The sequence below is a fragment of the Equus caballus genome, chromosome 1 (assembly GCF_041296265.1).
Source record: "Equus caballus isolate H_3958 breed thoroughbred chromosome 1, TB-T2T, whole genome shotgun sequence".
NCBI classification, from domain to species: domain Eukaryota; kingdom Metazoa; phylum Chordata; class Mammalia; order Perissodactyla; family Equidae; genus Equus; species Equus caballus.
This window is the reverse complement of record NC_091684.1, coordinates 168,609,353-168,632,220: the sequence shown is the minus strand read 5'-3', so window position 1 is coordinate 168,632,220 and position 22,868 is coordinate 168,609,353. Positions and strand designations below refer to the sequence as shown.

The 22,868-nt window shown below is 35.2% G+C and overlaps 2 protein-coding genes across 2 annotated transcripts; both read right to left on the bottom strand.

Moving 5' to 3' along the window:
* Positions 1-11,028: 11,028 nt before the first annotated feature.
* Positions 11,029-11,967, bottom strand: OR4G2 (olfactory receptor family 4 subfamily G member 2). Its single transcript, NM_001391560.1, has one exon. It carries the CDS (start codon positions 11,965-11,967, stop codon positions 11,029-11,031), a length of 939 nt encoding a protein of 312 aa, NP_001378489.1.
* A 9,734-nt stretch (positions 11,968-21,701) lies between these two features.
* OR4G25 (olfactory receptor family 4 subfamily G member 25) lies at positions 21,702-22,643 on the bottom strand. Its single transcript, XM_001501982.5, has one exon. The coding sequence runs from the start codon at positions 22,641-22,643 to the stop codon at positions 21,702-21,704; it is 942 nt and encodes a 313-aa protein (XP_001502032.5).
* Between the last annotated feature and the right edge of the window lie 225 nt (positions 22,644-22,868).

Genomic DNA, 22,868 nt, shown 5'->3' with positions numbered 1-22,868 from the left:
TGAGATGTTGATGGTGGGGGAGTTTTGGGGTGAGTGTGTGTTGGGGTTTACATGGGAACTCTGTACTTTCTGCCCACTTTTACCGAGAACCTAAAACTGTTATAAAAAGTAAAGTCTATTTATTAAAACATTGCAAACAAAAAACTCAGTTGGTAAACAATGCTCAAGTTCATGGTAGGAAGTCTCACTAGAAGTTAGGATTGATACAGAGGCAGTTCAAGTGTAACGTAAACTGGGCCTTCTGTTGTTCTTATTTCATGGCACCAAGGATAAGAACTTTCTGATATAGTTTTCAAGTTTGAAGTCCCCAAATTTAACCATATGTCACTAGGAATAATATATATTTAGAAGAATATTTTAATTTTTTTTATTTTTTGCTTGTTATCCCTAAGCAAAACTAAGTAACCATGACTAGGAAACTTTAAGTGGAGGATTCCCCCTGGAGGTGATTTATGGGTGCTTGATTATTTTAACATTAAAGAGAGAATCTGAGATGCCATGATTAAGTGGGTGTAAAGAATGGTTTGTGAAAGAGAAAATATAACCTCTATGGGTCTCTCTCTCATGGGGACAAAAAGCTGATGGTACACTGAAAATAATAACTAGTGAAAGAGCTATTAATAATTTATTAGCTTATTATGTTCTTATTTGGAGGGAGATCTTTTCAGTTGTGAGGGTGACAAGCAAAGCTACTAGTATTTGTGACTGAGATTCAGAGATGTTAGATATTTTGGTGCAAGATGATAGATGTAACGGACATTTCCAATCTTGTATGTACCATATCCACATGATTATGGAGAGCTGCAGTGCACATCCAATTTTATAGCTTGGTGGGTCACACTGCCAAGTTCATGATGGGAAGCCCTGGTTGCCCAGCATCTTGACGACACTCGTTGAAGTGTTCCATCTCTACTGAAGTACAGAAGGCAAGTCAAAAGTTTTTTCTGAAAGGTAGATTAGTATAGGGGCCTGCCCAGTCGTGTAGTGATTAAGTCCGTGTGCTCCGCTTTGGTGGCCTAGGGTTTGCAGGCTCGGATCCCGGGCATGCACCCACGCACTGCTTATCAATCCATGCTGTGGCAGGCATCCCACATCCACATATAAAATAGAGGAAGATCAGTACAGATGTTGGCTCAGGGCCAATCTTCCTCACCAAAAAAGCAAAAGGAGATCAGTATATTAAAGTAGATTAATGTTTAAAAGTAGATTTAGTCAGAAGATGGCATTTGTGTGCTTCCGAATTCTAAACGTCTGGGGTTGTGATTCCCCTACAGACACCTTCCAAAGGCAGCATGCAGTGTCCCTCTATGTCATAGATGCTTAACAGTATTTCCTGGAGCATTTGGACCAAGTGTCAGAGCAGTTTTCAAGGCAGTCTGGGGCTGCTGTAGAGCTTTCTCTGATTGTAGGCCTTTTTCAAAACTGGAAATCTTTTGGGTTACTTGGGTTTTATACTGGAATATCATGCAAAAATGAGGCAAGTGTTACCCCCAAAATATTAAGTGATACAGAGAATTGTGCCTATTTCTTAGCGGTAGATACAGTGGTACAGCAACTTGCCCACTTTGTACAAGATATCTTGGCCATCTTCAGACCACTGTACCTCTCGAAATTTCACTGAGGTGAGAGGCCCCTGAATATTTTTGAGATTTATTTTCCACCCTATGACATATATATATATACATATATATATATATATATATATATATCTTTCCTATGTATCTAAAGTAGTTACTACTTCCTGCTTAGCAGGTCTAATGGATATATTTACAATATAATGAGGCATGATGATGTTCTTTGGAATGGAGAAGCAATGAAGGTCCCTGAAAATTAAATTACGGCATAGGACTTGGGATGCTGGTGTACTCTGAGATAGGACAGTGAAGGTTTATTTTTGACTTTGGCTGCTAAAAGCAAACTGCTGAGGATGATCCTTGCTAGCAGGTATAGAGAAAAATCATTTGCCAGATTAATAGCTGTATACCTGGTATCAGGGCAATTAAATTCATCTGGAACAGAAGATTCAATTAAATCACTACTTGATTAACTTTATTTCTCCAAGATCCATTTGTCTTCTGCACAGGCTAATAGGTAAATAAGAATATGATAGGAATCATCAACCCTGCATTTTTTAAAATCTATGATGGTGTCTTAATTTCCAAAATTGCACCAGGAATTTGGTATTGTTTTTAGTTTCTTCTTTTAGTATATAGAGACAGTTCTAGCAGCTTATACTAGGCTACTGATAGTATAATATCTCATATCCTGTGTATCAGAGAACCAGTGCAGAGATTCTTCCATTTGCTGAGTATGTATATTCCAACAATGAATTCTAGAACTCTTCTAATAACCACAGGGTGAGTTGAGGCCCAGTGGGCCCACTCTGAGAAGAAACCGAGCAAAAGTTCATTTACCACTTGAACTCTACCAGGCCCTCCTCTGACTGGCGGATCACCATAGTATTTCAAGTCTCTAGGAATTAGCATATTTTCAGAGCTAGTGTCAAGTAATTCTCCATAAGTCTGGTGATTTCTCCCTGGCCAGCATACAATCACTCTGGTAAATGATCCTTGCTTTAAGGAAAGCTATAAGAAATATTTACAGTAAACATTATTGGTCCTTCTATGGCCCTACTTCAAGGAGACACAGTCTCCTTTTTCTTTCAAAGGGCTCTGTACTTGTTAACTGGCTCAAGACTAGACATTGTTGAGATGTGAATCTCTATGGTTCCTATTTAAGTCACATTTCTGATCGCCAAACCTAGAGACTTTTTGCTTGTATAAATCAGCTAAGACTTTAACAGGCTACCCATTTATTTCAGCTCTAGAGACATCATGATTAATTATCCAGTGCCAAATGTGTTGTCAGATCAAACTATTTTAATTACTGCTTTGGTTCTCTTGTCTATTATGGTAACCACACCCACTTTATATCTGGCGGTTAAATGCTGTCACTTGGCCACTGCAACTCCAGTATCTCATCATCCCCATTGAATTCAGAGAGCCAAGTTGAAAGGCAATGCTGTCATTGCTGGTCTAGAGAAAATAGCAATCATAGAGCTTTTCCAGAATGCTAGAACTCCCTTCCTGAATTTATTTCTTATAGACTTGATGAAGGTAGTGTTCTCTGGATTTTCATGAGAAACATGGAAGGAAATGAGTGAACAGCATTGCAATCTCCCTCAGCCTTTGAATACCTTCTTCTACAGTAGACCAAGGTGGTTCTGACAGATAAACCTCCTTCTATGTATGCTAGCTTTGAGTATAAGCTTGCAGTCAATCAAATAAGTCAAACTGTCACAGTCTCTTCAACATATGGTGCTGGGAAAACTGGAGAATCACATGCAGAGAGATGTTACTGGATTTCTATTTTACACCACTTACAAAAATTAGCTCAAAATAAATTAAAGACTTAAATGTGGAACTGAAGCTATAAAACTCCTGGAAGAATACACAGGGAATAAGCTCCTTGACATTGGTCTTGGCAGAAACTGGATGTGATATCAAAAGTGTAAGCAACAAAGGAAAAATTAAATAAGTGGGACTACATCAAACTGAAAAGCTTCTTTACAGCAAAAGAAAAAATCAACAAAATGAAATGTCATATGTCTGATAAGGGGTTAATATTTATAATTTATAAAGAACTCATAGAACTCAATAGCAAAAAAGCCCCAAACAATCTGATTAAAAAATGGTCACAGGATCTGAATAGACATTTTGCCAAAGAAGATACACAGAAGGCTAACAGTACACAAAAAGATGCTTAACATCACAAAATTGAGTAAACTGCAAATCAAAACCACAGTGAGATATCACCTTGTACTTGCTAGAATGGTTATCATAAAAAAAGACAAGAGATAATAAGAATTGGTGAGAGTCTAAAGAAAAGGGAACATTTGTACATTGTTGGTGGGAATGAAAATTGTGCAGACAGAATGGGAAGCAGTGTGAAAGTTCCTCAAAAAATTAAAACTAGAACTACCATGTGATCCAGCAATTTCACTTCTGGGTATTTATCTGAAGGAGATGAAAACACTAACTCAAAAAAATATATGCACCCCAATGTTCAATGCAAAATTATTCACAATAACCAAGACATAGAAGCAATAAAAGTGTTGGTGTCCATCAAAGAATGGTGTCATCAATGAATGAGTGGATAAAGAAAATGCAGTATATGTCTACAATGGAACTTTATGCAGCCATAAAAAAGAAGGAAATCTTGCTATTTGTGACAAAGTGGATTGACCTTGAGGAATTATACTAAGTGAAATAAGTCAGATAAAGACAAGTACTGTATTGGGGCCGGCCCAGTGGCACAGTGGTTCAGTGTACACGTTCTGCTTCGGTGTCCTGTGGTTTGCCGGTTCGGATCTCAGGTGCAGACATAACACCACTTGGCAAGCCATACTGTGGTAAGCATCCCACATATAAAGTAGAGGAAGATGGGCATGGATGTTAGCTCAGGGCCAGTCTTCCTCAGCAAAAAAGAGAATGAGTGGCAGCAGATGTTAACTCAGGGCTAATCTTCCTCAAAAAAAAAAAGTACTGTATTGTCTCAATTATGTATGGAATCTAATAATCAAACAAAAAAGTGAACTCATAGACACAGAGGACAAATTAGTGGTTTCCAGGGGCAGAGAGGGGGAGGGTGTGTGGTGGGTAAAATGTTAATAATACTGTATTGTATATTTAAAAGTTGTTAAGAGGTAGATCTTAAAAGTTCTCATCACAAGAAAAAAAATTTTAACTATGTGTGGTGATGGATGTTAACTAGACTTATTGTGGTGATCACTTTGCAATATACACTAATATTGAATCATTAGATTATTCACACAAAACTAGTATAATACTATATGTTAATTATATCTCAATGAAAAATGAGTTCTCTAGAATGTCTGGAATTAGTTTTCTGATCAAGTTAGTTTTAAAACTGTTAATGATCCTGTTGTCAGCAGTAAAGGGGATACTGATAGTCCTTAGCATGCAGTGGCAAAACAGTGACATCAATTATCACCTGTAGACACTTGTGATTGAGTGCCCATAGAAGGCAAGGCTTCAGATGATTAAGGAATTGCTATGAGGATATTTTAGTACAAATAAGGAGTATAATGAATTTGATTGGTTGTTTATAGGTGCACTGGAGATCTTGGAGAAGCAAAATGATAAGTTCAAGGCTTTCAGTTCCCATCTGAAGACTAAGTACAGGACCAGAAGGACTCTATGACTGCCCTAAAAGAGACTTTTTTTTTTTTATTGAGTTATTGATAGGTTACAATCTTGTGAAATTTCAATTGTACATTAATGTTTGTCAGTCATGTTGTAGGTGCACCACTTCACCTTTTGTGCCCACCCCTCACCCCACCCTTCCCCTGGTAGCTACTAATCTGTTCTCTTTGTCCACATTTTTAATGTCCTCCTATGAGTGGTGTCATACAAAGATTATCCTTCTCTAACTGGTTTATTTCCCTTAACATAATTCCCTCAAGGTCCATCCATGTTATTGCAAATGGAATGATTTTGTTCTGTTTTACAGCTGAGTAGTATTCCATTGTGTATATATATATACCACATCTTCTTTATCCAATCCTCTGTTGATGGGCACTTAGGGTGCTTCCATGTCTTGGCTATTGTAAATAATGCTCCAAGGAACATTGGGGTGCATAGGACTTTTGGAATGGCTCACTTCAAGCTCTTTGAATAGATACCCAGTAGTGGAATGGCTGGATCATATGGTAGTTCTATTTTTAAGTTTTTGAGGAATCTCCATACTGCTTTCCATAGTGGCTGCACCACTTTGCATTCCCACCAGCAGTGTATGAGGGATCCTTTTTCTCCACAACCTCTCCAACATTTGTTAATATTAGTTTTAGATATTTTTGTCATTCAAATGGGTGTAAAATGATATCTTACTGTAGTTTTGATTTGCATTTCCCTGACGAACAGCGATGATGAACATCTTTTCATATGCCTATTGGCCATCCATATATCTTCTTTGGAGAAATGTCTGTTCATGTCTCCAGCCCATTTTTTGATCGGGTTGTTTGATTTGATGTTGTTGAATTGTGAGAGCTCTTTATATATTATGGATATTAAGCCTTTGTCAGATATATGATTTGCAATATTTTTTCCCGTCAGTGGGTTGTTTTTTTGCTTCAATCCTGTTTTCATTTGTCTTGAAGAAGCTCTTTAGTCTGATGGAGCCCCATTTGTTTATTCTTTCTATTGTTTCCCTTCTCTGAGAAGACATGGAGTCCAAAAAGATCCTTTTAATACTGATGTCAAAGAGTGTACTGCCTATGTTTTCTTCTAAAAGCCTTATGGTTTCAGGTCTCACCTTTAAGTCTTTGATCCATTTTGAGTTTATTTTGGTGAATGGTGAAAAAGAATGGTCAATTTTCATTCTTTTACATATGGCTTTCCAGTTTTCCCAGCACCATTTGTTGAAAAGACTTTCTTTTCTCCATTGTGTGCCCTCAGCTCCTTTTAAAAATTATTCTTAGCAGGCTAGTAGTCCATCACAATAATTTTGTGTACAGCTGTTGGAAACCTTCTCTCTTATCAAACTAAAACAAATCCTCATTCACAATTTTGCTATGGAAGGAGAATGGGTTTTGTATGTATTCTGTAGACTCATCCTCTTTAAGACTTATTTCACCATTTTCATAAAGGTGAATACTAATTATATTCACTTTTTATGGTTATTATGAATTTCAAATGAAGTAGTAAATGTAGAGTGCTTTGCACAGTTTTTGTGCTTACTAAATGCTCAATACGTTTGGATAACTATTTTAGTAAGATTTATCACCTTCTAATTCACAGAGAAACCCTGGTTACCTAATAAGCATTTAAAAATGTTTACTTGTGTTGTAGAAATAATAATCACAACAATATAACTGAATTTCAGTTCCCTGTATCCCTCTGTTTGCCCATCTTCAGAATGAGTGCATTGGATCAAAAGTTCTCAAATTTCCACTGCTCTACTTCTTTGTGGGGGGATGAGGGAGGGATGCAATTGAAAAACAATTTTCATAGTGTCTCAGAAGCTTTTGTAGAAGCATAAAAGCAAAAACAAATGTAGTGTTTCAGCCTTAGGGGAAGTTTAAATTTATGAGGATTCCGAAAGAGGAGCTGGAAGTCATAAAGCCTTATATAGGATGCTATTTGTACTTATCATTTGGTGATATCAAAATGTTAAGCCGAAATATAATTAAAAATGAAAAATAAAAGAAGAATAAGAAAAATAACAAAAAAATAAGAGTTGAAAATCGTAAAGAGGATAAAATAAAGGGACTTCAGAGGTGGAATGAAAAATATGATAATAAATACAAAAAGAAATTCCTTGAGAGAAAATGTGAAGGGATTAAAAGAAGACAAAATTTAAGAAGGATTCTGGAATACTTACAAAAGGAATTTGTGTTTAATTATGAAGTCAGTGAATAACTATTGAAGAATTGTGAGGAATTGTTTAATATTTCTAACAAATAGTGAGTAGTTAACACATAATAGCCATTATTAAGCTAGTGATAGCAGGATATTTGTTAACAACATATGGGAGATGAAAAAAGATGATGCCAACGTTTTTATTCTGAGTAACTATGAGCATTGTCAGGGCTTTAATTCTGAGAATAATTACAATAAGCACTAGCATAGATTTGTAATATACAGATCACTTTTAGGAGCAGGAATACATTTGGAAAGAGGTAAAGGATAATGACAATTGTCTAGAAATGTAGAAGTATTGATGGGGCACCGTTGTATGTTGCTACCTGCTAAATAAGAGCCTGAAAAGTGACTGTTGGACTGCCATTTCGCTTTGTATTGGGGAGAGAAAACAAGTACTCTTTCAAGAAGTTTTGTAGTAAGTGAAGTAGGAAATGAAATGGCAGCATGAAGAAGCATGGCCATGAATAATGGCAGGATGAGGTTTAGGAGTTAATAGGCAAGTAAGATATAAAAGAGGAGTGGAAATTGATGGGTCCCAGGGGAGACAGAAGGGGATAGAGGGTTACTCATCAAATTTCTTGGGGAAGTAGTAATATTTGTTTTCTCAATTTCCTTCATCACAGTTATTCCATAGCCCATGGATATTATACTTTTCATTATACTAAATCCCATTCCTTAGCCATGTCCATTAAAGTTCCACATTACTATATTCAAAGTCTTATAAAAATTTAGCAATTCTATTTTTTTCCAAGGATAAAGAGATATCTAACAGTAAAACAAGTCATGAACATTCATTTTAGTTCTCTTTTGCTTAGCATAGTAATAAATATAATAATACTAACAATTGACAATAAACAGAATAAGATTCCTATTGTGAGATCACTTCTGACATAAGTGATTGGTTGGGATGTTTCTTTAGAATAAAAGTGTGAAATTTAGAGTTGACCTTAGATATTTACTGATGTGATACCATTTCACTTCACTGAGAGAGAAGGGAAAGCTCAATAGTTATATCTCCATAGGAAATATACCAAAAATGATGATTGACCAAAGGGTTCTCATTTGCAACAAAAAGATTTTCTACCATGGTAACAAGTAAGAAGTCAGACATGCTGTTCTCTGGAAAAAGGAATTTCTTATTAAGTAAGTTAAGACATCTCATTTCCTGAGTTTAAGCTGCTGAGGAGAAGTGATAATATATGGTCCTCAGTTACAGGAGACTCTTCACCACTGTAATTCTTTCAAAGCTCATCTCTTACTCTTCATAAATGATTCAAGAAGTTTTAGGAGAATTGTTTTGATTCGATGTTTAACATTAAATTTATGTTTATTGAAGAAGTTCTCCAGAATATTAAGCATTGGTTGTAGCAACCATGAAGAGCTTCCTCACGTAGCTTCTCCACGTAGTTGATTAAACTTAAAATTCATACATTAGATTGTTATATGTTTGTTTTAAACATCTTTGAACATTCTTTACAGAAAAACACCTGAAGGGTTTATAAGTTTCACTGAGGTTGAATTCAGGAGACTAGGGTTCTAGCGCAAATTTATTATGTGACCTTGGGAATGTCATTCAAAATATATGGACCTTTGTTTTTCTATTTTTTAAAATGAGTTCACTGTATCAAAAGCTCTCCAAAAAAATCGTCACAGCTCTTGAGTATGATTTACACCTTTATATGAAAGAAATGTCCAAAGTTTCATTGAGGTTACAGAAAGGAGGGAAAGAAGTGGATAAGAACACTGGCTTTGGGGAGTTATTGGAAAAGGACCCTCAAGTAGAGGGCAAAGAATAGATTATACGGAAGATTCAGGAGAACTCAACACTTTTAACACTTGAATAACACTTACTATGTTGTATAACACTTACACTAAGGGCTATCCTTGCTAATATTATTCACATAACTCTTCTAAGTATTTAAACAAACCTCACAGGATCCTTCCATTTTTCCTGAAGATACACCTTATTGAATTCCAGCAAATGGATTCTTACTAATAGAAACATCTCATTATTAATAAAATGCTACAATTTGGTTAGTTCTGCTAATATATTTCCCTTGCATCATTTCACCTACCTCCTTCATAAATGGAAGAGACTATAACAATTTCCAGATCAAAGAAGTGTGCAGATTTTCCTTGTATTTCACTTTCTCTTGAAGCAGAAAATTTCCAAGAGAATAAGATCTATGTGAATTTTCCCTTAGTAAACTACTTCATTAATTAAGAACCATTTATGAAAGTGACCAGAGGCAGATGAAGAGATATGGAAATAGCCAACCTGAACTTTGAGTAAGAAGGCTAACTTTTACAGTCTCACAAGTTTTCCTTTGAGGAAACACAGAATCTTCTTGAGTTAAGGGCTTTTGTCATAATTTCTTGGCTCACTTAGGTATTTTTACTACCTCACTGAGTCTTAAGGTCACTGTTTTAAGAATCATACTAAAACAATTAAATAAGACAAAGTTGTGAAATTAAAATCCAGATGGCTGACAAGACAATAAATAATAATCCTTTAGATTTTATGATGGGGATAGCTTATGACATTAATGACTAACTTTGGAGAAAACATAGGAAAAATACCTTGACCAATAATAAGAAAGTCTTACTTCTTACCATGGACCATTTTTTTAGGAAGCTTTAATTACCATGCAGAAGTTAAAACTGAGCTGAGTCACCACAATTAATGTTCCTTAAATCAGTTATAGAAATACATCCAAATATTCTCAATTGTGCTCTTGACCATCAGACTTTCCAGGCTTTACCTAAAAGATGTGAGTCATCTTCTTTGTCCTAATCACCCATGTTTAAGAAAAGGCACATTAACTAAGCTAAGATCTGAGTGGGGTACCTTCTTCTAGGTAATAAGTCCATTTGAATACATTTATAATTATAGATACATTTTTAGAGTGAATCAAGAAATACTTTGAGTAAGATTACAGGGCAACAAAAATTTGCTGTTGAAAACAATGGATCATGGGCAAATTTTGCAGAATGCAAAGCGCTAACGTCTATTTCTAAAATTACCTTATACAAAATACATTGACAATCAAAGACTGGAAACAGTCCTTAAGAGTTGTAACACAGTATTGCCTTCTTATTTACTTAACCTTATAGTATAATTAGGATGAGAAATGTTTGTTTCTTGATTTTAATTTCTACTGGTTTATATAAACTTATTTTATCCATTGGACCCACATAGTTTCTATAAGAAATATTAACTGATTCCCAGTGATGCTTATTATCAGCATGAAGATACTGATAAAAGGAAATCATGTATGTGTATATGTATATATTTATATAGAGATATAAAATAATCACATGAAAATTGAATGTGGTCACTGATGGTAACTACAATTTAGGTTTGTAGGTTAGACAGAAATATACAATACTTTATGTTTTACAATTAATAACAATTACTGCAACTCATTTGAAAATGAAATTCTTTGATTCAATACCTGTTTTTCTGTAGATGTCTCAGTTTTTTAAAGGCAATTATGAAATTGTACACATTCCATGGCATTTATGGTGATCATGAGGGTCCTGATAGTCCATGACATTCATCTCGTGCTTTTATCAATGAAATCTGTTATGTCATCTCCCTAGAACTTACAACTTGTCGACTCAGCCTTCTCATTGCCACTTTCATATCTCTGTTCCTTAAGGTATAGATGGCAGGATTTAAGACAGGAGTGACAACAAAATCCACAATGGCAAAAAATTTATCCAATGACTTGGTTGGGAAAGGCCACAAATAGAGAAACATGCATGGAGTGAAAAACAAAACCACTACAGTGATGTGAGCTGACAAAGTGAAGAATGCTTTGGATAAATCATTTGAGGAATGTTTTCTGACAGTGACCAGAATAAAGATATATGATACAATTAAGAAAAAGAAAGTGCCCATAGATATAAAACCACTGTTGGCAATGACCACAAATTCTAGTCTGTAAGTTTCCATGCATGCAAGTTTAATAACCCTAGGAAAATCACAATAAAAGCTTCCCACATTATTAGAGCCACAGAAAGGTAAATTTATGACAAAAACAAACTGAGACACAGCATGAATCATCCCAGCAATCCAAGCAGCCAGTATCAAAGTCATGCACATTTTGAGATTCATAATAGTTAGATAGTGCAGAGGCTTGCAGATTGCTATGTACCTGTCATATGCCATGACTATGAGCAGCACCATCTCAGCTCCTCCCATCAGATGAATAAAGAACATCTGTATCATGCAATTGTAGAAGGAAATTGTTTTACAATCACTGAAAAGATCAGATATCATCCTAGGAACTGTGGTAGATGAAAGGCCCAGGTCAACAAGTGACAGATTAGCCAGCAGAATATACATGGGGGAGTGTAAGCGAGAATCAAAAATCACTGTGAACACAATGAAGAGGTTTCCCAGGATAATTCCCACATAGAATAGAGAGAAGAAAAGAAAAAGTAAAAACTGCATTGCCAAGGATTGTGCAAGTTCCAGTAACACAAATTCAGTCACCACAGAGCCATTTACTTGGTCCATTGAATCATAAAGAAAGGAAGACTCTGAAGTGACCTGAAAGAAACGAAAGAAGGAATCAACTTTGAGCACTGAACATAATGTGTGAAATGTTGATAATTTAAAATTGGTTATTAAAAAACCTTCTATTTAATTGATGGTAAACTATTTACAAAATAATGGGAACCCAGAGTATAAGACATTAATGTAGTATGACCAAAGCTGCACTCAGAGGCAATCTATTGCTTTAAATACTCTCATTTATTCAAATGCATGAACTGATCAGGCAACTTAAGATCTTAGAAAAGAATGCACAAAATAAACTCTAGGAATTCAGGTGTAAGAATATAATAAAAATTAAAAAGAAAAATAAATAAATAGGTAATCTTAGAAAATTGCAAGTGTGTATATGAGTATATAAAATGATTTTAAAAAATAAAAATAGACATCCTTTTAAAACTATAATCAAGAATAATAAAATTAAATAAAAGTTAAAAATGAGTATAGAAATGCATAACAGTTAAGACACTTCTGAAAGCTGTTTCCTATATGTGCCTAAAAACGATCCCCTCAAGCCAACACTCAAATCATACTTCAGTTTGAAATGTGTCAGAGATATCTTCATAAAAAAGGAGAGTTCAAACCATTCAATAAAACCTCCAAGATCTAATAGATGAATAGACAGATCTTGTGAAGATAGAATTCAGAAATGTAAACTATATATATATGTGCCTGTATTAAAAAAATATACATATATATATATATCCCCTAGCATATGTATCTCCTAAGAAATAAGATAGAATTTAACACTACTTTTTTTGTATTAAATTAGAAAAAACTTTTGCAATATTATTATCAAAACTTGGAAAGTCTGAAGCCAGCCCTGATGGCCCAGTGGTTAAATTTCAGCTTGCTCCACTTTGGTGGCCCAGGTTCAGTTCCCAGGTGTGGAATCACACCACTTGTCTGTCAGTAGCCATGCTGTGGCAGCAGCTCACATACACAAACCAGAATTTATAACTATTCACAAGTATGTTTTGGAGCTTTGAGGTGAGGCAGGGAAGAAAAAAAAGGAGGAAGATTGGCAACAGATGTTAGTTTAGAGTGAATCTTCCTCCAGAAAAAAAACAAACAAAAACACTCAGAGGGTTTCTGTAAGCATGATTGCTAAAAGGAAAATGTAAAAAACCTGGGAAAATCTCAGTGAAATAGGGACCTTCACACATTGCTGGAGGAAATATAGATTGATTCAAACATTAAAGAAAATATTTTGAAATCATGTATCAAGAGTCTTGAATCCATAACATTTGGTAAAATAATACTCCTTATGAAATTCTATTTGTACAGAAAGAGTTTTTGGCACAAAAATGTTCACCACATAGTTTTAGGGTGATAAAACTTTGAACAATTTCAATGCCAAACATTAGGTTTAAATCTATTATAATATATGTACATAAGGGGATGTAATACAGTTATTAAAATAAATGTTTAAAAAAGAGTTTATCATAGCATTAGGAAGATTTTTCTTTATAATATTAAGTGCAATAAAAGTGATCAAATTACATAGTCAAATTTTAAGTAATGTAGATGATTTTGATTTTTTTAGAGCCTTTTAAAGTGTTTCACATTTTGAAATACCTTTCAGTACACATATTATATAACTATTAGGTTTTTTTTATAAAAATATCAAAGAGCATGGAGTGTTGAAGGAACAGTTTATTAAGAATGTTTGAAAAAAAGAATTGACTCGTAATTATTAGAAGACAAACCAACTGAAGAAGTAAAGGACTCTAATTCTTCTCTCATCCAATCGGCCATTTTCATAAACTGCCAGTAATTGGTTAATAGATGAGATTATTAAGGCAGGTGGGAGAGGATATAGCTAAATAAGTAAATGGTCCTGATTAAACTTCTTAGACTTTTCAAAAAATTATGATGAAGTTGAAACTTCTTGGGGTATTACATCCAGTTAATTGACAAAGCATCTCCTCTGTTTCATTTTGACCAGGGTTGGCCATTTGGAATGAATTCAGGTAACCAGGAAATAGCTAATAAAGAAAATAGATATTCTGGTGGTTTCATTCAGTTCAGAGTGAGAAAAGTTAGTAATGCTGCTGTGGGAAATATTAAGAGAGACACAATAAATGGTCAAATAAATAGAGGCAATGTACAATGGGATAGAAGAGATAATACTTTGTGAAGAATACAGCAGACAGAGACAATTAGGTATGATTTCTTTCCTTCTTATACAATATGCAAATATTTTTGTTGTCTCTAGATCAATTTTTACATTGTTTTCTATCTTCTCTCATCTAGATGTTCTCCTACATAATCTTTCTTGCATTTTCTCTGAAAAATATTTTATCATTTTCAATTCTTTCATACTGCTATCACTGGACTTCTCACTCATATTTAAATCACCCAAGTCACAGGGGCATAAGGACAAAGGATTTGGGGAGTAGATTTGAATCTGGGGAGCATGATAGAGTTAATAAACTCATCCCTGGAAGATTTCATGGGAATATCCTCTACTCTGTTGAGCAGAAGTTATTTGGTGATTTCTTAAGCTCACCATCCAATTCAGTGTCTTTGGAGAAATAAAGCTGAGGCTGAAGAATCATGTTGACACTTTAAGATCAAATGTTTTGTCCTATTAAACTAAGATAGAACACATAAACCCAATACTTTAGGATTCTCATCACAAAAGTCATTTTCACCTTATAAAAGTAATTAAAGTCTTTGAATTAATTTGTCAATTCTGGAAATTCCCAGTACTATTAGGTTAGTACTGCTGAAATGGTGTTTTCCTTGGAGTTTGAGAGAGAATTATTATTATTATTATTATTATTATTATTATTATTATTATTATTTGCAGGGGAAGATTCACCCTTTACTAATATCTGTTGCCAATCTTCCTCTTTTTTTGTTCCCCACACAAAGCCCCAGTACATAGTTCTGTATAGCTGTAGGGTCTTCTAGTTCTTCTTTGTGAACCACTGCCAACACATGGCAACTGACTGTCAAGTGGTGTGGTTCTGCACCTGGGAACCAAACCTGGGCTGCCAAGCAGAGCATGCTGAACTTTAACCACTAAGCCATCAGGGCTGCTCAATAATTAAGTTTGTTAAAAAGGAAAATACTACCCTACATGAACATATTAGCTTAAATAGTCAAAAGGTCCATTTATAACATGCAATTTAATCTATTTATGATCTTTAACCATTCTAAAATGGGACAATCACAATTCAAATGGTGGAACTATGAATGTAATCAACATGATGGACTCAGAGACACTAGCATGTCTAAGGAACAGATAGGAAAGAAGACATAAAGAAAGAGGATGAATGAAGATAAATTGGAAAGATAATAGGAGAATGAAAAGAAAGACAAAAGAAGAAGAAGGATCCTAAAGGAGAAATAAGGAGGATAAGATAATGATCAAAAGAAGCATTGGTGGGGCATTGTACATCTTTGCTTAGGTTGCCTGTTATAGTTTAAACCAACACACATTGATATATTATGAACATGTAAGAGTTTGAATTTTATGTGAGCTATCATTCACTGTTTTAGGTATATTTTGACTGGAAAGACGGGAAGTAACAGTAAAGCAGTAGGAAAAATAGTCACTGATACGAAGAAAAGTTAAGACTTTAAGCATATGAATCATGGATATGGCAGTAGGATTTGGTAGAATAAAGTGGGTAGTTGGACATGGTGGTTCAGCTAACTGAGAGATGAGTCAGCTAACTGAGAGATGAGTCACCTCTAGAAAATTAAGAAGTGACTGATCAAAAACATACTTTTAGCCTCCAGGCAGTATTTTACTTAGATTGGTTCTAATATTTTTATCTTAACATCAATGTAAAATTAAAGTTCATGATGTAGGGACACTTTCTTCTTTGTTCAACACTGTATCACATGCCTGAAACGGTGGCTGGCACATAGAAAAAGCTCAAGAAATATTTGATTAAAAATGTTATAGAAATGGATACTACATCTTTCACATAAGAAATAAAATAGTAGCTCTCAAAAATATAGAGAGAAATTGAATTTAATAATACCTTCTCCACAAGCTTGTACTTCCTGGTGATAACCCATTTAAATATATAAACAAAAAGTGAGTATTTATATAAATGAAGGAAGCCTCACCCTTTCTTTTACAAACATCTGGAATTAGTATGTATCCTTGTTGAAGAAATCCTGATGATCTGAGAGAGCTTGTTTGGAGAAAAAGACCACACATTTGGTTTCTCTGCCTTCTTAGAAACACTGGTGACTTTGTGAAGCTCCCAGGAGTTCTTCAGAAGCCAAGTCCCCATAGAGTTTGCCGTATCTCCTATTGGAGATTTAAAATTTGTCAGTCCTTCAGGGCCTGAGGAGAAACATCTTTAAATGGGAAATTTAGATATGTATTGAACAAAAGAAGATTATTGGAATTATAGGTTTGTATAGAAGTGGGAAAGTACTTTGAGATTACCTTGTTCAGTTACTTCATTCTACAAGTAGAGAAACAGCTCAGTAGGGTTAAAAGGCTAGCCAGTGTGTTTACAGCAATACATTTACAGAACCACAAGTCAGCCTAACTTCCAGTCCAATAGCCTTCTTCAATAATGCTCTACACTTGCTTAATTAAAAAAAAGTCATGAAGAAAGCTAGAATTATTCATATTTAATGGAGTCATTCTAACTTAATTGAAATTATTTATATTTAATAAGTCATTCTAACTTAACTATTCATCCCTGAGTTCTTATTTCATTTAAAATAAAATTGGCCTTCTCTCCATAAAAAATTATTTCCATTTTCATTGGGTGTCCCTCTTCCCAACCCCTTTTCCTGGTTCTTCAGACAACCTGGTCAGTCGTTGAACAGATCTATTTCAGAACTTATAACCACCAGTTCCTCCACACCATCCCCTGGCATGAGGCCAGATCTTTTTGAATTGGAGCATAGCCTCTCAGACTAGGCATGGGCTGGAGCTGTCAAATCTTTGGGAAAGTAATATTGAAGGAGAGGGAACCACATCAGAATCCTGAAGGTCAAGGACAGAGATTCCCTTCTTCTGGTTTAAAACAGAGTTTGGTCCTCAAATAAGGTGGGAATAGCTGAGTCCAGATGTCTGTTTTACACAAGGGAAAGCAAAGTTTAAAATGAGTTGGTGCAAAAGTCGGAAACACATGAATCTTGAAAATTTTTCACATTAAGGTGATAAATTGAAAATATCAAAGTGTGTGTGTGTGTGTGTGTGTGGAATTAATTTTACAAGACAATGCAATTCAGTGATTGAAATTTGAGAATAGGAGAGAGATGCTATAGGTTAAATGAACAAAAGTGTTTCAGAAAAGACAAAATTTCTGACACAAATATTTTAAGAATAGCAAAAATTGAAGTGGAGTTGAGGGGGTTAGAGAGATGGAAGCAACCATGACAGGGGGAGTTTTGTAATATAAAGGCATCTTTCCTACCTGTCAGTTTAATCACAATTGTGCATTCTTAGGAGAAGAAAAGTTTAGAGAGCTTAGCCTTGATTTCTGTAAATAATCGCCTCCCCCCAAAACAAAGCTATATGTAAGATTCTTCATAATGGGAAAGAAGTTAATTAGCTGCATAGGAGAGTGACCTACTGCTGCCGCAGACACGACCAATACCCAGCCCATTGTTAGTTTCTCCTGGGAACTAAATCTTTGAGTCACATTCGTTTCCCCAAGAGAGACATAATGAAAGAATTGCCTGATGATGAAACAGAGGGCAAGAGGGAAGGTTTTGTGGTAATATATTGGTTGGAGGAAAATAATCCCCATTCAGGGTGGAGGATCTTGGGGCTATGAATTGCTTGGAATAACAGATAAGGGTGCAGACATATATCCTGAGTGGAGAGACATACCTTCACTTATAGTACTCTGGGTGAAACTTGAAAAAATAAATACAAAACCCCTCATCTGTAAAGGTAATTCTTATAATTGATAATAGGGGAATAAATTGATTATTTTCATGCTATCAATTATAGCAAATGTTTCCCCGTGAATGTCTATGTGTGCTCCCAAAATTTAGAGTGGTGAGGATGAAGATCCTCTTGAATTCTTTTGACTTTTATCTTTCCTGAGTTTACTGGATACAGTATTATTTGCATTTTATTGGATCAATTTCTTAAGAGATCACGGCAAAATAGATACAAACACGAAAAAAAAAAAATGTAGGGAGTTGTTCTGAGTTGTCTGTAACAGAAGCATATTTACCTGAGAGAAAGATAATCATTCAAAGGACCTATGACAACCCATCAAGACAAGTCTAGTATATCTCTCTGGCGAAGACTGGCTTTATCTTTGATATGTAGATGCAAAGAATCTGATCTCCAGGTTATCATGGAGGCCTCAAAGCGTCAAGCCCTATCTTTGTTTAGAGTTGTATTTGTTTAGAGCTGTATTTCATTTTCTCCTGTTCAGAAACAACGGAAAATTATATTCTCTAGAATAGCTGCAGAGTAATGTTTGGTCTCAAATTAATTTTTGAAAAATATGAACATTCCAAAAATTTATAAGCAAGGATAAAAACTGAAGAATAATGAAGGCAGGAATATTTTAAAAGCATACAGGGATGCATGGTCAGTTGCATGAATCATAGCATATGCAAGATGAGGTAAAACAACATAGTTGCTTATAAGAAACACAACTACTATGAGAATAAAGGAAAATTTCTCATATTGCCCCCCTAAGAGGGCTCTTCTGCAACACAGTGCAAGCCCCATAAATCATTCTACTATGCCAATGTGCTCCTGTCCTGATATGCCTTTGTTTTAGGTGGGATACTACAGTACCAGGCAGAACAACATATTAAGATGAATGAGGGAGAACCTAAGCAGAAATAAAGTCCTAGGGAGTCAGGCAGCCAGGCACTGGGCATGCTGTGATTGAGGGCTATCTCCTTGGGCGTGGATCATAGATTTGCTCTGCAGTGGAGAAGGCTCCTGGGGCAACAGAGGAGCAAGAACTGTTAATGTTGTTTGTGAGACCTGGGGGTATCAGAGAGGGATGAGACGAATGATTTACAGGCTGCCTCAGCTGAGCTTGGCTCAAGATCTGGATTGATATAAGCCTGTAAAAGGAACTCATCAGAAGATTTCATTACAGAGAATGGAGGAGGTAGAGGCAGAGAAAATTGAGAAGAGAAAAGGACAAAGAAAAGGGGAGGAAGTACTTTAATCTTATGAATTTTGTTTGAATGTAAAAAGAAAGCTCAGACCCTAGTCAATAAACTATTCACATTGCAAATTTTTTTACTCTTTATTGGGTTTATTTATTTATTTAATGATAAATATTTATTGAGCATTTTCTAAACTGTTGTTACTGTCACTGATGTTATATCAGTAAACATGATGGACAAGCATCTCCTCACATGGATCTTAAAATGTAATGAGGAAGACATGCATTGAATAAGAAATCATGAATGTGACTACACTACAAAAGTGGTAATCGAAAGTGCTATAATAACACACAGTAGAAGGAACTCTCTGGAACGCAGGTTCTGGGAAGTCTTCCCTGGTAAAATGATGTTGAAACTGAGATTTAAAGAATGAATTGATGTTAATTGGCAAAGCATGAAGGACAAATGTTTCAGATAGAATGATTAGCCAATGCAAAGCCTCAGAGATTAGAGAATTTGAAGCTTTCAGGCAAGTAAAAGAAAACCAGACTGGCTCCAGAATTGCAGAAAGAGAACAGGTTGTCCTCTGAAGCTGGAGAGGGGGATGGGAGTCAGGTCTTGGATGATAAACCTTCAAAAGGAATTAATATTTTTATTTAAGGGCAGTGGCAAGCATGCGAAGGGTCTTAAGCAAAACAATCACATGGTTAGATTTATATTTTTAAAAATCTCTCTTACTGAAGTGTAGATAATGGGAATTAAGGCAAATAAGATTTGAAGTGGGAAGACCACATAAGTAACTTAATATTCTATTCCAAAAATGACATGTGAAGCCTTAGACAAGACTGGTGACACTGTAGAAAACATATGAGGACAGATTTAAGAGGTGTTTACAAGGTGGAATTAATAGCATTTGCTGATTTATTTAATATTGCGGATCAGGGGGAAGGAGCAGTCCAGTTTTACTCCCACTTGAGAAACTGGGTAAATTTTGGTGCCAATAATTGTGACTGGAGAACCTGAAAGAAGGGCAGGTTTGAGGAGAAGATGATTAGTTTAGTTTTAGACTTCTTGAGTTGGAGATATCTTTGAAGAATCAGGTAAGTAGGCTGTTAGATTTCTGGATTGGAAACTCAAGAATTAGTACCCTAACTTTGAGAGCCCCTGGCTAAAAGCTAGAGATGGTAATTAAAGCCACAGGAATGGATGCCACACAGGGACAGAATAGAGAGTGAGAATAGGCCAAAGATGCAATTCTGAGGAACATTCAGTTTGATGGTTGAGAGATGAGGGAAACTCAGCAAACTGATACTGGGAAGTACTTCTCCAATAGGTGGGAGGAAAATTAGGAGATTCTAGTGTTTAACAAGTCCCATAGAGTATTTGAAGGAGTGAGTGGTTAGCAATGATTAAGTAAAGAAGAAATTCTCAAACAGATGATTAACAAAACATTAAAGAAGTATTATTAATTTATTTACACAGAGGAAGCCAGAGATGTTATTGGAATGTTTCTGGAGAAACACAAGCCAAAATAAATATGCATTAGTTTGTTTTGTTTTGTTTTGTTTTATTGGAAAGTTTTCTGGAGAAACACAGGATGAAAAAAACATATACATTTGTTTCTTTTAAGTGAGTAGATTACAGAGCAATAAAAACAAATATATGAAAAAGTTATATGCAATTTCAATAAACTTTTTATTCCAAATATAAAAATCCTCAATTAAATTGAATATGCCTCACCAATTTTGGCTTTACATTTATCCAAGACTATCAAACACAGATATGTAACTCTTGGGGGATCTTTTGCTTGACCAGGAAAACTTATTCAAGGAAAGCAGGACCTCTAAACACACAGCTTTGGGTTATTATTCTTCTATGAAAAAACTATTATATCTACACCTTTTTGGGGGAAATAAACCTGGATGATTAAATATTGGAAGGTCTTAAATTTTAGAATAATAGAGAGGCAGAAAACAGTGCAAAAAGCTCTGGATTGTATTTATCTAAAGTATTGATAGCATTAAATAAATTTTTTCTCTACCTGCAGTCACTCAAACCTAAACACAAAACTAAAATAGAATCCTAAGCTGAGAAAGCACAAGATAAAGTCAAGTCTATGTTCAGGATTTAACATACGTGATATGTTATTGATCTTCTTCTTATTCTGAGTTAAACTGAAATTAAGATAGAAACTAAAAGTCACAATTTATTTGATTTATTTTTTACTCAAGCTCTCATTTTATTTGTTGAATCCATAAGCTTACTATGAGATATATTTATCAATTTTTAGGTATTTATTTATAATTGAAAGTCAATACAATTAGCAATGCCCAAAAAATGTCACCCAGAAAAAGCCTTTTGAATACTATTAAGTTTACTCCTGGAAATCAGCTTAGCTTTATATTTTCATCTCTCCTCTCAATGGAAGCACGTGAATGAAGTAAATTTCTTCTCTATAGATGGCAAAATAAAGTAATCTCTAGCTTGACAACCAATTTCCACAGTTGAATGTTTGTTAAACTATCTCCCCGAATAATAGTTCTACCACAGTAATGATGACAGTCACATGACTCTCTGTTCTTGGTGAGTCTGAAGCATCTTGTAGTCTAGGTCTGTTCCGTTCATGATGAGATCCCACTAGAACCCACAATCTGTTTGCCCAGTCTTCTCACAGCCAATCTCATGTCATTGTTTCTTAATGTATAGATGGCAGGATTCAAGACAGGGGTGATAGCAAAGACAAAAATGAACAAATACTTATCCAGTGATATTGTAGGGAAAGGCCACACATAGAGAAATATGCATGGCATAAAAAATAAAATCACTACTGTGATGTGAGCTGACAATGTGACAAATGCTTTGGATAAATCCCCTGAAGAATGCTTCCAGACAGTGACCAAAATGAAGATATAGGACATAATTAAAGACAAGAAGGTAGCCATAGATATAAATCCACTGTTAGCAATGATTACAAACTCTATCTTATAAGTGTCTACACAAGCAAGTTTCATGACCCGAGGAAAATCACAGTAAAAACTATCTACTTTATTAGGGCCACAAAAGGGTAAATTTAGGACAAAACCAAACTGAGATACAGCATGGATTATCCCCACTATCCACGCAGTCACTACAAAGGAAACACACATTTTGGGGCTCATGATGGTCAGGTAGTGGAGTGGCTTACAGATTGCAGTGTACCTGTCATATGCCATGGCTATGAGGAGCACCATCTCAGCTCCACCCATGACATGAATAAAAAATATCTGCATCATACATTTTGGAAAAGAAATCATATTGCAGTCTGTGAAAAGATCAGAGATCACTTTGGGCACTGTGGTAGAGGAAAGACCTAGATCAAAAAGAGAGAGGTTGGCCAATAAGAAGTACATGGGAGAGTGTAAATGAGAGTCAATAATTACCATGAACAAAATGAAGAGATTTCCCAGGATAATTCCCATGTATGACACAGAGAAGAACCAAAAGAGAAAAAGACGCATCTCCCATGAATTTGAAAGTCCAATCAGTACAAATTCAGATACAAGAGAGTAATTTGCTCCATCCATTGACTCATTCAGAAGAGAAGCTGAAGTATTCTGAAGGTAGAAATTAGGGAAGAACTGAGAAATATGGGTACTGAACATTGTCACATTCTTTCCCCATCAATGAGTTTGTGGAAAATATGTTTCAAGTGACAAAATGTGAACTTAAGAAACATACAGAGAGGGCATGCAAAAGGAAAATAAATAGGAGAAATGAGATAATCGAAAGTTAGACCAGAGAGACAAGGA

Bases quoted from the DNA above. Each gene is read 5' to 3' on its own strand.
- OR4G25 (XM_001501982.5), bottom strand. From the start codon at position 22,643: ATGGATGGAGCAAATTACTCTCTTGTATCTGAATTTGTACTGATTGGA.
- OR4G2 (NM_001391560.1), bottom strand. From the start codon at position 11,967: ATGGACCAAGTAAATGGCTCTGTGGTGACTGAATTTGTGTTACTGGAA.